General features: G+C 40.9%; 3 protein-coding genes across 3 annotated transcripts; all 3 read right to left on the bottom strand.

Moving 5' to 3' along the window:
* Window positions 1–2,947, bottom strand: LOC115757105. Its single transcript, XM_030697203.2, has 5 exons — window positions 2,361–2,947; window positions 1,652–1,881; window positions 1,385–1,475; window positions 472–538; window positions 1–353 (listed from the first exon to the last, which is right to left on the bottom strand). The coding sequence occupies exons 1-5, from the start codon at window positions 2,417–2,419 to the stop codon at window positions 300–302; spliced, it is 501 nt and encodes a 166-aa protein (XP_030553063.1). The 5' UTR covers window positions 2,420–2,947; the 3' UTR covers window positions 1–299.
* A 3,971-nt stretch (window positions 2,948–6,918) lies between these two features.
* LOC115757119 lies at window positions 6,919–7,752 on the bottom strand. The gene is made up of 3 exons (XM_030697224.2): window positions 7,533–7,752; window positions 7,064–7,442; window positions 6,919–7,030 (listed from the first exon to the last, which is right to left on the bottom strand). Exons 1-2 carry the CDS (start codon window positions 7,702–7,704, stop codon window positions 7,162–7,164), a joined length of 453 nt encoding a protein of 150 aa, XP_030553084.1. The 5' UTR covers window positions 7,705–7,752; the 3' UTR covers window positions 6,919–7,030; window positions 7,064–7,161.
* A 3,155-nt stretch (window positions 7,753–10,907) lies between these two features.
* Window positions 10,908–14,214, bottom strand: LOC115757124 (phospholipase D alpha 1-like). The gene is made up of 4 exons (XM_030697231.2): window positions 14,057–14,214; window positions 13,870–13,971; window positions 11,581–13,483; window positions 10,908–11,499 (listed from the first exon to the last, which is right to left on the bottom strand). The coding sequence occupies exons 2-4, from the start codon at window positions 13,966–13,968 to the stop codon at window positions 11,063–11,065; spliced, it is 2,439 nt and encodes an 812-aa protein (XP_030553091.1). The 5' UTR covers window positions 13,969–13,971; window positions 14,057–14,214; the 3' UTR covers window positions 10,908–11,062.
* Window positions 14,215–17,142: the final 2,928 nt, after the last annotated feature.

The raw sequence follows: 17,142 nt of genomic DNA, 5'->3' as shown, positions 1-17,142 counted from the left end.
AAGAATCTAGGCTAATATACAACAACCAACAAGCTTAATCTGTACATATAAGATCAGATATACAACAGAACATGATCGGCGTGCTGCACAGAGAACACATAAGTTCACGCGGACCAGGGCAGAATCACAGCGGGTGGTAGAACTGAGATACAGACCTTTCTTCACATCATTGGCTGTTTCTTGTGTTTCATTGATATTCTCAGCTCTATACAAATACCTCTCGGTTAACATTAAAGAGGCAGAGTAAGATCACGAATCAATGCAGGATACACATGGGGAACTTCTCAGGACATACTTCCTTAGTCATACATCCCCTCCTGCTCCCAGGCTTCAACCAGAAATTCTATCATTTCCTGCGAATTCAGCATAAGAAGAAATCACGGGTTTTAGTTGGCAAGTATGCAGTAGTTGTTGGTACAATAGCATTGGCATCACTATGTCTGATGAAATATACAACTCTGTCATACTTACTGATAAAGGGACGGGCCTGGCGAAAGGAGTTCTCCTAGCGAGTACGCTTTCATAAGTGGTATTCCAACTGCATATATTCAGAAAGTATAATCACAAACAGAAGAATACTAGGTGTCTGAAAGTGTATAACTATATACATGTTCTGTGAATGTGACGGACCAAATGAAGGTGAGGATATGTACATATAGGACTGCCGACAGTCGCATAAGCTTACCACACAATATATTCTTCTCACTTCACTCCAAAAGCATATGATGAGTAAATGCTTTATATCAGTAGAAAACATAATATGAAGTGATTTTTGAAGCAACAAAACTTGATACCGAGATGCTGACAGCTTGTCAGTGTGCAAGGAACAGCATGACATTATATGCCATGAACTTAATAATGAGATGATGGATAGCTTCATGAAGTACATCATGTAGCTGAATCCATGGAATCTGAGGATCGAAATAGTTGGTTCGGGGATTGACGGGGTCACACACCCTATAGTACCCATTTGGTTGACCCGAGCTGTATAATGTGAGGCAAACCAGTCCTCTACAGGTAGTTTCCTCATATTATAATCTTCTTAAATCTTCTTTACACGCAAGCCTAATTATTATTTTATTTCCCGTTTTCATTCTCATTGCGTGAGGTATGGGACGGGTTTAATGAGATAAAAGCTCCAATCTGATCTCTGGAAAATGAAAGGCCTCTCTAGCAACTGAGCCAATTTGATTTATAGACCCCAAATCGGGTTTAAAAGATGGCATAACTCTTTGAACTTTCTTAATTACTTCCACGTGATAGTAATTGGGTTGATTGAGTTGCTAATATCAGTTAGAACGAAGATGCACCGAAGAAAATGGAGAGAAAGTAGCAGCGAGCAAGATTTTGCAAACAAAGAGGAGGAGATGGCTAGAGTACGCACCTCAATGTACGCCCACGCTTCTGTTTAGTTTGATCCCTGGAACTCCCATTTCCAATCCATTGCAGCCTGCTCTCATTCCATAGTATAAGGCCTGCAACAGTAAAGCTGCAACATTACATAAGGTGACAAGAGTAACAGCAGACTAAACACCTTAAAGTGGGCATAAAAATTCATGCGAAGCACTAAGCTCATCAGCAGCAAAAACTGTCACAACGATGGAGCACTTCTCCCCATACCAGAACAAGCAACATGGAGTTGAAAGCGCACCGTGATTTACAAACTCGGAGTCGTTGCTCTGATTAATAGTCAACGTGCTGATAGACGACAGGCTTCTCTGAGATTGAAAAGCGCCATTATCCACATCAAAAGTGCTACTGCTCCAGAAATCATCGGAAAAGCTGGGCTTCATCACAGTCTGCCCTTGAATTCGAAGCCCCTTGGTCGGTTCATCCACAGCTATGATTGGTGTGGGCTTAGAATAGCATCCAAAGCAGCCACTGCTACGTCATAAACCATGTTAATCACGTAAGCAAGAATTACCAGCAGCAAGGAACACACTATTGAACCTGATCAAGAAATACGATTATTCAAACCCCGGTCTTATTCTCGGTATTGGGCATCACAAATCCATTCCAAATCATTTTAACGATAAATTACCAAGAAGCGCTCTCTTCTTGAAATAGTTTCTGAGGGAGAAACTATTCCACTTTCAATTTCAATAAACAGGACTACTAGTCAAGAGGCAAGAGCGCTATGGATAAATCCAGGAACCCATCTAGAATCAAACTCCACAAATTACCAAATTTGACGCAACCCAAATAGTAAATCCAAATTAAGCAGAGAACAACGCACAAAACAGAGTCCGACAAGCCAACAATTACTACCACGATCAAGGCAAGAAATTTCTCCCAGAAACCAGCCAAAAACACTTCCTGAGGACCCAAACAAATCAGAAAAGAACGAATCGAGGGCTTACCCCATGCAAGCGAGAATGTGGCGGATCCAAACTGTGCTCGAGCTACTGAGCAACACCATGTTACTGTCAAGACCCAAATCAAGAAAACGATGACACCGAAAGATGGGATTTTGTTTCTTCTTTATTAATAACAGATACCTACGCTACGAATAACGTATGCCGAAGCGAGAAGTGGGAGTCAGAATTGCAAGAATACTGTCGCTTTCGGATCGAAAATTAAAAGGAAAATTCATCAGAAGAAAAAAGAAGTCGATCCTCGGTCGTCGCAGCCAAGAAAAGTAGCGGCTATTTTCGTCTCGTTGGGTGCAGTTGTTACCTCGAATTCCCCCCAATTCTCGTTGACCGAGCGCGCCGACGATGGCCAAGAGCCCTCCGACGACGATGATGTCCCGGGCTCGAGCCCAAAAATTGAATCTTGTTCGGCCCAAGAAACGGACCGAGAATCTGTGACGTGAGGTTAAAAGAAAAAGAAAAGAGAGGAAGACGACGACGAATCAAGTTTTGGAGAGATTAAGGCGCGATCGCAAACTGTAGAGCGAGCTTTGCCGAATCATGTGGTTTTGTCGAATGAATGGCTCAGCTGGTTTCGGAGATGGACACCACCGACCGTCGAATCTCTTCCATTGACATCCGAACTCAATTTGGGATTAAGGCCACTGGGACGACTCGAGCCCAATTTCCAAGTGCCACGTACGCCTCCTCAAGTCCTCCATGGAAGAAGATATGGTCATTACAAAGGACTGATTAGGACTGATTGCTCCGAGGTTCTCTCTCTCTCTTTTTCTTTTGGGGTCGGAATTGCTCGGGGGAGTTTACTTTACGGCTTATTTACGAGGAATGGGGCCGATCTTGACCGTTGATCGCTTGGGTGACGTGTGGAATTCCATAGGTAGGGTCTGTATGATTGACGGCCGAGATGAATTCAGTCCAATTGATGCAGTAAAATGCTTGGATTGACTAGACCAAGAGCAAAGTAACATACCGGCTGCATTTGGGAACCACTTTCCCAAAGGGCCGAGGGAAAATTAGGATTATTTGCAAATTTTTTGCCCAATCCTTTGGCCAAATGCTGGCCTTGTGAACCTAAGGTAAGTCCACACATATTTTGGGCTCTCAGCATTTTCGAAAAGCTCGCTCTGCGGTTAGTCAATTTTTGTTTCTTCTAAAACTACCATTGCCAATTTTTTTTTGGTTTTTCGATTTTGTCCTCATAAGAACGGTTTAATATTCTACGTAGGTGAAGCTCCATCGAGAGTTGTGTACGGTTGGCCGACGGTTGCTTGATCCTAGGCGAGGGTCTCACGACCCAAGTGACGATTGCTTGGGACCCGGGTGGCGCGACCCCCGGCATGCAACCTCAGGTGGCGGTTGTCCGGGGTCACATGGCCTAAGCAATCGCCGCCTATGGTCGCAACCTAGGCGAGCATCGCCCGGGGTCTCGCGACCCAAGCGAGATTGGCAGTAGCTAGATTTGACCTTATCGATCGCCGATCTTTCGTCGGTTTTTAGTTTTTTTGTTTTTCAAATAGTAAAAGTGCTTTTCAAGGTGTCATTTTTCCAGATACTGCATTAAATCAAAGTTATTTTCCAATGCACTTTCAAATTATGATTTACCAAATACCACTTGCATATAAAAAAATCCCTTAAACCTAAAGGCATTTTGTATATTCACAAAAAGTTTTCCTAAAAGCCAATCCAAACTTACCCATCACCTATTTAACGAATTCATTTGCATTTAATAGTTCACAAGCTTACCTGAAATTAGTCAATGACAAAATTTCTTTCGTTGGTGGAGAGTTGGTTGAATATTCAAGCACTCGGTTCGGGCGCGCGAGATCTCGACGATTCAGATCGCGCCCTCTCCCACGAGTCCCGCTCATGCTAACTTCGAGCTAATGTAGGTAAAACTACTAGTCGAGCTTCATTTGATACGCGCGCATGAGTTAAATTTGCGTGTATCAATAGAAACCAATCGCGTCAATTGTCCCAATATCCTACGTTAAGAAGAGGAAGAATGGGGAAATCCGCTTTCCGCCATTTCGTTCTTAAACTAAGCAACTCAAACTATACGTCGAATAGTAGGAAAGATGAGAGCTCTCTCGTCACCACCCACTTTGCCCCACCAACAATGTTAGATGAGGTCATACGCCAGGTCCAACTTACATGAACGAATCTATTAATGCTCCATTAGAAAAACATACAAAGCAAAACTATGTTGATGCAAATGCTTGAAGTGATCACACTAGAGGACGAACGGGGAAGATGAGGATAAGACTTGGGAGCTTCTCTCTTACCTCCCATGGCCAATCAGCTGCCATAGCTGAGAAAAGTAAGTTGATTACTTCTTTTACATATAAAAATTTCCATCCTCATGATGATGAGGTCATTATCTTAGTAGAAATCAGTCACCCAATAATAAATGTTGGAAAATAATCAAAGCAAATGGAGTAACAATATAATTGGACTTTGAGGTGTGTAATCACTTTCTTTTAAGATCAATTTGCCTACGAAATGGCTATAGGTTTCTGGCAAATTCTCTTCAAGATACAACAAAATCACCGGGAGAATACGTGATAGAAATTCCAGTAAATCTCCTAAAACTCTCTGCGAAAATAATTGAAAAAATGATTGTTTCTCTTTTGAATGAAAACGGAAGAATGAAAAGGAACAACTGAAAATGAACAGAATTGTCCATTTTATAATACGAATAAAACACACCTCTTGGTGTTCGAACCACCCATACAAGCACACCCATTCATGTCCGAAAAATTGCAATTCAGACATAACTGTTTGTGTGTAAAAACCACCATTTGGACACAACCGTTCATGTCCGAAAAATCACAATTTGGACATTACTATTCATGTGTGAAAACTACCATTCGGACGGACACAACCTTTCATTGTCCGAAAACTGTCGTGTCTGAAAAATTGTAACTCTTCATTGTATTAAAATTCAAAAGTAAATACTACGAATAAAATAGAAATTAACTTTAACTCCTACGTGAACAGTTGTCGGTTAATTATTTATGCATGCGGGTTATAGTGGGGTCTAACCCACTTGCTCATTTTTTTTTTTTATTTTAAAGACTATAGTAGCCTTCTAACTAATAAAAAGACTTGCATTCTTCTTTCTATCTTATGTAGGATTTGAAAAGGCAACTTTTTGTTTGTTTTACAAACAAACTTCAACAATAAATACAGAAAAGGTGGTTTCGGGGTTCTCTAACTATTCGACATATAGTTTGAATTGATGCAAAGAAGTTTGGTCCACCGGATTTTACTCGAAATAACTGTATTTTCCATGCGAATCATTACTGGGATGCTTAAAACACCTCCACAAATCCATCTTGATTTGCATTGATCATGTATTCTCCGGCACTTGAGGTGTGTCTCATAATGATTCTGATCCAAATAATTGATTTTTCCTGATTCTATTTCCTACACGAGTTTTAGAAAATCAGAACGTGTTTGATAATTGCACAAAATTTCCATTCCCGAACAGAAATGCGTTTGGTAAGTGTATAAAATTTATGTTTCCGGAAACAATTTCTCTTCCCATTTTTTTTATTCAAGTCAAATAATTACATCTTGCCACTATAAAGTCAACTTATATAGCATCACTACTAAAATAAATACAGATAATGCATAATCCATAATTAGTCTATTTATTTTTTTGAGTATGAAGAAATATGCAAGATCCTTAATAAAAAAACATAAGCTTAGTAGGCAATTTGCACTTAAATTTTTGCCACGAATTTACATTTAAATTAGCTTATGAAAGAAGTTTGAATAACCCTAGACTCCTTCAAGTGTTTATCATGTAGAGACGGATTGAACATAAGCTCAATGGTACTGCTCCACAAAGTTTGCATTTAAATTGCTTGCTACGATAAACATAAATGTTGCAAAGTATAAAAAAACAAGATTACAAAAGTCAGAAACATAAAGTGATGGAATTGGACTACGACTAAATGTGTCAAATGGGTGGGTCGGGTCGGGTTTAGTCGGATCCATATTGATCTATTTTCATGCGGTATAAATTTAATGATCCATACTCGACACGACCCATACTTAACCCGACCGTATTACTTAAACACTTCTATATTTAACCAAATCGTTGAATATTTGCTAAAACACTTTCATCCAATACAAATCTAGTGATTTTGTTAAATTTTTTCTAAAAAATTAATTTTTTTTTTATTTTTTTAAAAAGGTAATTGTATTCTATTTTCTTTTCCTTTTTCTCCAACAGACGGCGGTTGGCGGCGGTGCGATTGGCGGCGGTGGAGCTGGTTGGTCGAGCGAGGAGAGCTAGTTGGTCAAGCGTTCTTCCCTGAGTTTTCGGTTTTTTTTTTTTGGGTCGAGGAAACAAAGTGATTCTGCTTTGGTCTCTAGCTACCCAATTAATTAGCATTCCATATAGCATGACATCTAAATTAAGTTTAACTGTTTAAGTAAGTTGTGGCACTTGTGATTCTTAGATAGCCTTACTACAATTACATAAATGGGACAACCAACCAAAAGATTTTACTTAAGAAAAACCTCCTCCTTCCACACATTCATTAAAAAAAATACACATTTGAGCCCACATATCAATCTCTATGGGCTCCTTACACATCCTTGCTTCATACCAAGGTAGAACATAAGGAAAAAAAAAAAAAGAGCTAGAAAAAAAAAGGATAAAAAAAGAAGAGAAAATATAGAATATTTATCGGAATATACTAATTGGCTGATGATGGAGATATTATACAAACGTGATATTTTCATCCTCTTCTTTTCACGTGAAAATAAAGAAAGCGAATTATCGATAGCAACTGGCCACTCTGTGACGGATGCGATCCCTGAGAACTGCTTCGTAAAGCGCCGCTCTGTTCGCTGGCATTCCTCCGAACTTGGACGAGCTTTTGGACTTTGTGCTTGACGAAGAACGATAATCATTAATTTTAGAATCGTTTTCATTATTCCCGTCACGACGAATCTCGAACTCCTCATTGTAACAATCAGGGCCTGCAACATCCTCTTCGAAGTGGACACTCCGCCTTGCTTTCTCTCTCTTGATCTTCTTCTTCTTCTTGGTTGCGCCTGCACAAGGGCCACGGCCCGATCAGTTATGGAGTACTTGCAGTGCAGATTAGAGTTTACATATGTGTAGTCGAAAGCTTTTAAGCGTACCGGAGATCGTGCAAGACGGGATGTCTGGGTCCGAGAATTCAGCGATGTGGTCGACTATGCCGCGGGTGGTCGAGTAGGACTTTTGGAAGCCTATGGCGAAGAGGATCAACGTGCCCGAGACCGCCATGGCCGTGGCCAACGATGCTCCGTCGGAGCTCGGGACGAGGTTCATGTTTTGGTGTCTTGGCTTGGTCGATGGTGTAGAGAAGAGGGGAATGAGCAAGAGTGAAGGGTGAGGTGATGAGATAATGAGGGTGGAGAGTGAAGGTTTATATAGTGCTGAATCGAGAGAGAGAACACATTCATCAACTATGGAACCACCTACGTAAGCATGTGATTCTTTTTTTTTTTTTTTGTCCTTTAAATGATTTATCTACTTTTCTCCGACTAAGTTATCAACCAAGTACGAATTACCAAATGAGTTACCTACGCTTCATTTGACTTTCTTTTAATTTACCAGCTTTTTCACTGGGTTACTTTGTTGAGAAAAAAGCTGGTTATTAGCTCAAATAAAATGTTGATAATTTCGTATAATATTCGGTTGATGGATCCTCCATATGTATATCAATATTTGAAGGAATTGTTGATTGATATGCCCTCTCTCGATGTATATCGGTATCTATCTGGGTTATATAAGAGATCTCATGGATTACTGTCATTGCAGAGTGAGAATCGCCCTCGTGGCCAAACGAGCCCTCATAGCTACTCGATATCGATGTTGAGATTTGTTAGGGTAGAAGACTACTTAGCAAGTAATTTAGCAAGCCACAACACCCGGTTAGCCCATATAACTCGTCGATTCAACCTTTCGAGCAATCGCAACTCTTCTCCAACATTTTGCTATCGCAGCCGAACGAGTCACCATCCGAAAATCGGCGGAGAAAATGGGGTTCATGTTTTCTAAGCGGAGTTTAATAACCGTCTTATCGTGATGGAACATCTGATTAGTTTAATCTGACAACCCAAGAAAAAGCACCCCATGAGATCCAATCACGGATTGCTATGTCTTGTGTTGGTGTTGTACACGGCAGTGCCAAGAAAAGAGTGGTCTTGGATGATGTCAGTTTCTTGTTAGGGCGAAGCAGAATGATAAACTCCATAAGTTGCTGCCTAACCCCATACCCTTATTAATAATCTAATTGATTTTTCTTTTGGGCCAATACCATGGTTTGATTAGAAGTGAACTTGTACTTGCAGTCAAAGTAATTTCATGTCTTTGGCTGAGGCTGCAATAGGTGCTCGACAAGTAGATTCCTTTTATATAGTCATCAGTAAAAGGAAACTATTGTTGACAACGAAGTAGAAACTATGATTATTCTCTTGGGAAAGCAGAACGATTTTTTTAAAGCGTTTGGTTTACGGATTACTTAAGATTTAAAATGATTAATTAAATATTTTTATTATCAATAATAATTCGTGTTTAATTATTTTCAAAAGACGAAATATTTTACATTCATTTATTTTTGTAAGCGATACAAGCCCAGTTTTCATTAAATAAATGCATCCTAAGTGATTGGGCTTTAAAAAGTTCAATCCAAAAGCTTAAGCTGATAGGTGAAGGGAGATCACATGAATATAAAGAGCATGTGGGACCCATTTTCAAGCGATGTGGGATAACAACTTCAACACACCCTCTCATATGCAAGCCGGATTACGAGCAATATGTGAAATTTGACTAACAGGGGATTGACAAACATTCACGAAAGGGCTCTGATACCATATTCGAAAGTCAAACCCAAAAGTTTAAACCGATAGGTGGAGAAAGGCTATATGAATATAAAGAGTATATATGACATGTTGTCGACCCGTTGTCAAGCAATGTAAGACGACAACTTCAACAATCACGTCAACGATTTTCGGGCATAATTAGCTTGAAGGATTACATTTGTAAATTGTCTAAATATTTATGACTAAATTATCACAATTGAATGATTTAAAACAGAATTGATCGATGAACAATATGTTTAAGACTTTTCAGGTAATTTTTCTCTTAATGTACTAAACAAAACGAGAATTACACTTCTACTTCATGTTGCCTAGGTGTCGTCACAATTTGCATCATTTATCTTAAATAATCACACATTTTCCATCATTTATCTCGAAAAAAGACTACACCTTTACTATCATTTATATCTTAACCCTACTTCTAGAATTACTTCATCTAAATTACATAAAGGGGGCAGTATTCATGTACTCATTTTACTTTGCTTGTCGTGGGAGCTTATGTAGGGGATGTTCCAATATTGGACAAACCACATAGACAATCGTCATTTGTCACCAAGAAAAGTACGTGGTGTCAAACTTAAATTAATGATTACGATCACTAATCCGTATCTTTTGGATCTCTCTCTCTCATTGGCCAAGAATTTTAAAACCAGAGAAGAAGAAGGGGCTTCCACGTCACCCATCTCATCTCCCACGCCTAACTTGTTAGATGAGATCATGTACGTCGAATTTCTTTCTTCCTCATAAAGTGATTAGAACAAGATTATTATATTGGAGATTAGCAAAGGATGATGTGAGTGGGCTTTGACTACTCTTGTGGAAATAAGGATACGAAGAATTTGGACATAGATTAGTCTTTTTAAGTACATAGCATGCGTAACTCAATTTTTTATAGAGAAAATTACTAAAAAAGTCATAAATCTATTATAATTGTGTTAATTCAGCCATAATTTTTTTTTTCAATAGAGTCATAAATTTTTTGCAATCATGCTAATTTAGTCCATTTGTCCGGTCAACGTTGGCGTGTCCGGTAACATTGTAATATTTTAAAATTTTTGAATTACTTTTTATTTTTTAATAATTTTTTCTGTCTTTTTTAATTTTCTTTTTTTAGGGTGTTGGCCGGCAGCCTTGCCGGCCACCGATTGAGGGCCGGCGACCTCCACTAGCCCTTCAATGAGGGCTCATGACCCTCACCCGGATCTATGCTGACCGACATTTATGAGGACCGCTTCCCTTCACCTCCACTATCTATGATGGCTAACATTTGTCAAATCATATATATATAACAAAAGGGGGCTAATACAATCTGTAACGACTCGGCCCGATTCACTCATAATTCCCTATTGAAACCGTCTTCCAAATAAACCAATTATACGAATTGATCAATATTTAATGCTTCAAATTAGTCCCATAATCTGGGTCACAGTTAACCAAAGCCAACCCAGCACCATGCTTTCACGAAATTCTAACTTGCCTTTTTCTCCTTTTATTGAAGTTGGCATAGCAATCATCCTCACTGGCCATAAACTGCAACATAGCTCTTATCCTTTCTTGCCATAAATTCCACTCTTCAAGTAATTCAGTAGCCATTTATGGACCACAACATAATATCCAAAACTTAGATTATGTTTTGCAACGACATGGACACAACAGCATTAACCTCGTACTAATTGAAAAAGCATATTTTAATGTAAATACATTGACATATATACGGAAAGTAATAAATCAATCTTTTTTAAGAACAACTAAAAATTGAGTAATTCTGTGACTAGTGAACAATTATTATGCACTGAATTTTATTTCTATGTAGTGAGTAGTGATGGTAGGACATGTGATTTGGACCCAAGAACTTTAGCCTTTGTATCTGGAAAAAACTCCATACCAGGTAGCTCTGCAACCTTTCCATCCTCAGTGATTGTAATTGGGTACTTGAGCAATTGACCCGGCAAGTCTCGATCAAGTTTCTTCGAGCAGTATAGCCTCCAATTGCGATCAGCGATCTGGTTCACCATCTGGACGCACTCCGAACTCTCGGGGTGATCGAAGGAGTGGTGATGCTCGCGCAGGTGCTCGTGCCACAAGGACATCCGGAAGCCGTAGACCTGGCCTCTGGCTCGGTGTCGTTCGTTGGCTAGATGATGCAGCTGGTACGCTCCCATCGCAATCTCGGTGTCCCTGGCACCGTCCATTGACCTCTCATTGATGTTGGCTGATCCAACGATTATGTATTCGTCGTCGACTAAACAGCACAAGAGTTAGTCTATCTGTTTAACAGCAAACTTTAACTTAGGAGTGAACTGACAATACAAAGATTTCGTACCGATCATCGTCTTGGCGTGCACGTATATCATGAATCGCCTCGCATGCTGTGCCCTCTGGTAATCTGAATCGTGTTCTAGCTGCTCAGCAGGTATGTATTCCCCGTGTTTTTCAGTCTCTCTATTGCCCAAGCAGAAGAATGTCAAGTAGTCCGTCGGGTCTGCGTTGAGCCCCTTGTCGCGGATGGCCCGTGCTACATCCTTGTACATCATCTCCATCGTCCGGTTCTGCCAGTGCAATATAGCTTGAACTGACTGACTCTCTGGAACTCCCTCCGGCCACATCGGGAGGACGATATACACTGCGAATCTCTCCCCTGCTTCAATCTTGCTAACAATCTTTAGCGACAACTCTTTGGGGATAAGATGAAGAGGAAGAGCGCCGGCCTCCTCGACCTTGGTGTCGCTAGACTCCCACGAGAATGAGCTTCCCAGGAAGTATTGGTTCTCGATGTAAATGAAATTCTTCGCCCGTCGAATTGCGTTGATATAAGCATCTTGGATGCTTCTCTCAATGGGGTATTCTTTGCCCCTAACGATGCCGTGGTTCGCCGCATCGCCTGGGATGTCTGGCAATCCAATAGCCGCCCCGCCGTCGATGGAGCGAAACAATTGAACGTTCCACGATTCGCTATCATCGAGCAAAACTTCTTCAGATGGTGACATGAATACATCGGCATTCACTTTGACAAGCAAGTTGTCGCCTTGTCCTTGCTTTCTCCATCTTTGCTCGAAGTTGATCAACACATCTCTGGCTACTGGGCCTTCGAGCCGACAATGCACATCGTGCCAAGGCTCTCTTGGTCCGCCTTTCTTGATGGACGCGCCTTTGAAATTCGGCTGGTGGAAATCGCTGTGATGAACCGAGTCCAATGTCCTGAACAGGGGATGGGAAGGAGTATCGTATCTCCCGTCGCAGAGATCGATTCCGCCGATGAAGCTAACAACCCTTCTCTTCCCGGATTCTCCACCCAACGCCTCGCTATCAACCACCACCATCTTCTGGTGATGCGCGAACATAGCAGCAATCTCCGTACCTTGAACAAGGCCCCGGCCATTATCTGGATTCCGAGGGCATAGGACACAATGAACTCTAGTCCCATGGAAGAAACTCCTAGTGTCTTCATCATGAGTAGCCATCACTCCATCTTTCTTAAGATCTCGAACCGAGGTTTTGTCATCCCAAACGAGCATTAGGACAGTGACGCCCTCGTCAGCTTTCATCTTCAGGAGGTCTCCGAGGGTCATGTCTCCTCCTGGTTTTCGCCTCTTTAGATCCCTGATCAATGTGATCTTCGTGTACACCGACCATCCAGCTATATAAACCAATTGCTTGGCATTTGATATCGCATCAAAAATATCCTCCCAACAGCGATGAGGCTCATAGTGCTTGCCGCCGGCCAGATGGATCTTCGGGCTAAAGCCGTCTTCGACATGAGCATCTTGATAAAGAGTGACTTTACAACCTTTCCTTTGTTCGAAGAATGTGTGAGGCACTCCCGGAAAGTCAGGACTCCGAATCCCTTTAGACCAGTGCGGGTCTCCAGCGGCGCTATCAAATTTCAGCTTGACATGGATCTTCGAACCATGGTGGAGGGATGTGTGTTCTCCCCTTGATATCTCCAGCCACCTCTCGACTTCTTGTCCCTTCACGATCTCCCTAATGGGAAGCGAAGCAGTTCCGATCACAGTTGCTCCGATAGGATCAGCTTGCTTGATGGAGAAGGTAATTTGAGAAGCCGAGTGGGCGCAGTATATGTGGAAGGACTCGTTCCATATTGGGTTGCAGTGACCACTTTCCGTTAGTCGGGTTTGCGAAACTCGAGTTTTGCCTATATCGACCGTAGTATAAAGTTTGAACGTGGGTCTTCCGCACCCGATACATTTTCCAATTTCCTTTGCTAGCTGCGTGGAGTTGTTAAGACATACTAGAAGTTAAGGTACAGGATCTAACATCAACATTAGCTCACAGAAGACAGAGAACAGAGAATGTTCTGAAACCCGGAGAAGCTAGACAAGCTTGTACTAGTGAGCATTTCAGCGGAAACTTTTAAAGAGATCATTTTTCAAGCATAGTAATTATCCTCTTCAGAAAATTTTCAACTTGGAATCATGATCTACTTTGCTTACATTAAATCTATTGCCAGAGATATATTCCCTACTATCCTCTCCGCCCTTCTTCATGTCGAAAGGCAAAACGATATGCAGAAAAGATGACTATTAAAGATGAGAGTTAACTCAATACATTTGCTTCAAAACGGCATTAACATTTTCGGTAGGAGATTGTATACCTTATGAAAGAAAACAGCAGATTTTCCTCCAGAAATTCCATCAACTTCGAATATCGTCAAGTTAAGCGTTCCATGCAGAAGCACATCCTCCATAACCATCGCCTGTCATTTCATCAGAGGAAAGGTTAAAAGGCAATTACAATTGGTTAGGAAAATCCAAACGACGCTGATGAATTCACCGACTTACCCAGTCTGATCAAACAGAGGAGTTCTTTGGTTCAATGTCAACACAATTCTCTCAAGATGCCCTGCAGATTAGTCCGATGAGTAGATAGAAATCAACTAACTTTGATTGCAGATTCACCGGTAAATTTGAAAACAAGCTAAACCCTTGAAGTTTATATTGAGTTCACGCATATCACCGGAAGGTTTCTGTATTCTTAAGGTTGTCCTAAATGACCAGTTGGTGTGCTGGGCGTAGAAAGAAAGAATAGTAGATGCATCAACTGAACAATTCATAATTAATTGCAGTAATCCTCACGTAACTAATTTTAAGGGACTACACAATAAGGAATCCTTTTTCGAGTCAGCTGGAATCATTAACATGGAAAATAGTCATGGATTTAAGGAATTGACTACCTCGTTAAATCTCCTGAAAAATGGAAGAAAATTGAATTAGTTCTGGCGATTTCTTCAGCATGAAGGCGTCTTCATTCAACTGCGATTGGTGTGAGAAGTTCTGGATATACAGTGCTGTTGGCAATCAGCGGACGTGACTTCGAAAGGTTTTCGCTCGATTTGGAGAAGTCATAATGGTCGAAACATTCGAGATGTTTTCCGGGTTTAATCATATTTTAATCATGTTTTCTGGGAAATTTTGTTCTACCCTTTAATATTAAGTTCTTGCTCCCTGTATGGACATGGACCAGCTCAGGCAGACTTGAGGGGGACGACAGAAAGAACAAGAAAATCGCAGTTTGCCATGAGTTCTCTTCCAGAAAAATAAGAAAGTCAAGAGGCTGACAGCTCCCGGCCAAATTAATTGAACGTAAGACAGCTGCAGTTTCGTTTCTTTTTCCTTAGAATGTCAACCATGAGCCTCCACACCAATGTCACATCAGACATTGTTATTAGGTGACCAACTCCATGTTCTGCAATAAAAAAGAATTTGGTTAGGGATTTTCCCACATGGGTCTTCAACAGCTCAGATCAGATGTCTCTGATTCAAGATCAAGGTGGACTTGGGCCACACGGCTATCATTTTTTACTCCGTGGCCAAGACTAATATCTAAGGAGTTAGGTTGATTGCAAAATGTGAATAAAAAGTAGGGTTGGACCGATCTGTATCAGACATTTTTTGAGGGGCTGTAGCATGGAATGGAACCTGCTTCCTTGATCCCTAGACTTCGGCCTAACCTTGCATCATGATGAACTTGGTCAATCACGACGTGCATAATAAACCATGAAATTTCGCTGTCAAACTTTTCAACGTTTATATTTTCAGCTCGGGTCGTCTACGAGCACTGTACCCTTCGAATACGCAGGCTTCCTGAGGGGGTCGGCGAGATCTTTGGCTTAGGGAAGGATTCTTCTCTACTTCAATCTGGTCTGGGTGGCGTTTGCTTCACTTCTGGAGAACTTGTGGGGACGTTGGAGTGCTTCACAACCAAAAGTGCTGGGAAGGTTATACAGCTGATGAAGCGTAAAGAGTTTTCATTGGCAATAGAGTAACTTGGTTGCGTAGTTGACCCCGTTCGATCACTTCGCTTCGAATGCTTAGTAAAAAGTTTTAGCCAACTAGTTCCAGCAATCCATCCCTCTCCTGAAGGAAAATTAATGGATGAACTCAAGATTCTGCAGTTTCTAATTCCAATTCAAGGCTTTTTTTTTGGGCTACCTTTCCTCACTTGTTGGGACTATCATCGTGAATACCGGCATCATGCTCGACGGGTTTAACATCATCGTCCACAGACAATTTGCCTTCATGGGCCATCAAATTCCTGGCTCTCAATAGATGACAAACTGATGCGCTCTGAGCAATCTTCCGCATAAGCGATTCTGGAGTTTTCAGCCTTTCAAATGATTTGAAGTAATTTACCTTAACAAAAAGTCATAATTTTTTTTTTTTTTTTTTGCAATTTAGTCATAAACTTATTGTATTCAATTCAGGCCATTTGACCGGTCGGCGTTGATGTGAATTTTTTAAATAATTTTTTATTTTATTTTCTTTAGTTTTTCCCCCTACCCTTAGGGCCAATGAGGGTCGGGACGCCCTCGTTGGCATTGGGCAACGGCCTCGTTCGCCCGCATTGAGCGAGGCCGTCGTGGCCCTCGCCTAGCTATATCTAGTGAGGGTGTCGTGGCCCTTGCTAGATCTAGGCAAGGGTGTCTCATCCCTCGATGGCCCTAAGGATTGGGAAAAGAGAAAAAAAATTTAAAACATTATTTAAAAAAGTTAACGTCAATGTCGGCAGTGCTAGCCACTTCAGCACCAGCCTGCCTAATAGGTTGAATTGGCACAAATACAAAAAGTTTAAGATTGAATTAACATAATTACAATATGTTTAGGACTTATTTGACAATTTTCTCCAAATTATGCTGTGGGCACGTAATGGTCACGTGTGGTGCTTCTAGAACATCTATGTAGTTTCATCCCAACCCAAATAAGAGTACCAGATTGACTTTAAAAGAAATGAATACCTTCTCTTTGTGAAAATTTTAGTATGACTACATTCAACGTTCACATTGTGAGAATATAAGTATCCTTAGGCAAAGCTCTTTTGAGTAATTTGATAGATCGTATAGAATATACTGCTCTAATAAACCCAAAACTATTTCGATGAGCACATTTCTTGTGAATTTAATAAAAGAAAATAGAGTCGCAATGTAATGGAGGGAAAAAATATCAGAAGTTGCCGAATTGTTTCTTATCGTTCGATATGGTCCTTGAACTGCTCTTTGTGTAATTGGATTTTTAAAGTACATGTTTCTTCTGACAAAAAAAAAAAAGTACATGTTTTTTGTTTGAATTGAAATAAAGCGGGAATGATGACGTGGAAAAACGGGTAAGCACCACATCAATACCGATCATATAAATTGAAGCTTACTTGTAATTTTTAGGTGTAAACTAGATAAATTATCGAGACCGTCTTTTAAAAAAAGAGAGAACATGCGGGAGGCGGTAGGGAGAGGCACCGCCAAGGCAGCCAAACACTTGCTTTCCAGGCTTCTGCAAGGTCGGGGGACCCCAAGCGATGAATGGTTGGGATATGATGACCTCCGAGGGTCGGGACGCCATCGTTGGCATTGGCCGATGGCCACGGTTGCCTAGAT

Source organism: Rhodamnia argentea, chromosome 4, assembly GCF_020921035.1.
Source record: "Rhodamnia argentea isolate NSW1041297 chromosome 4, ASM2092103v1, whole genome shotgun sequence".
Lineage (NCBI taxonomy): Eukaryota > Viridiplantae > Streptophyta > Magnoliopsida > Myrtales > Myrtaceae > Rhodamnia > Rhodamnia argentea.
The sequence above is the reverse complement of the archived record's forward strand: the minus strand, read 5'-3'. Positions and strand labels throughout refer to the sequence as shown.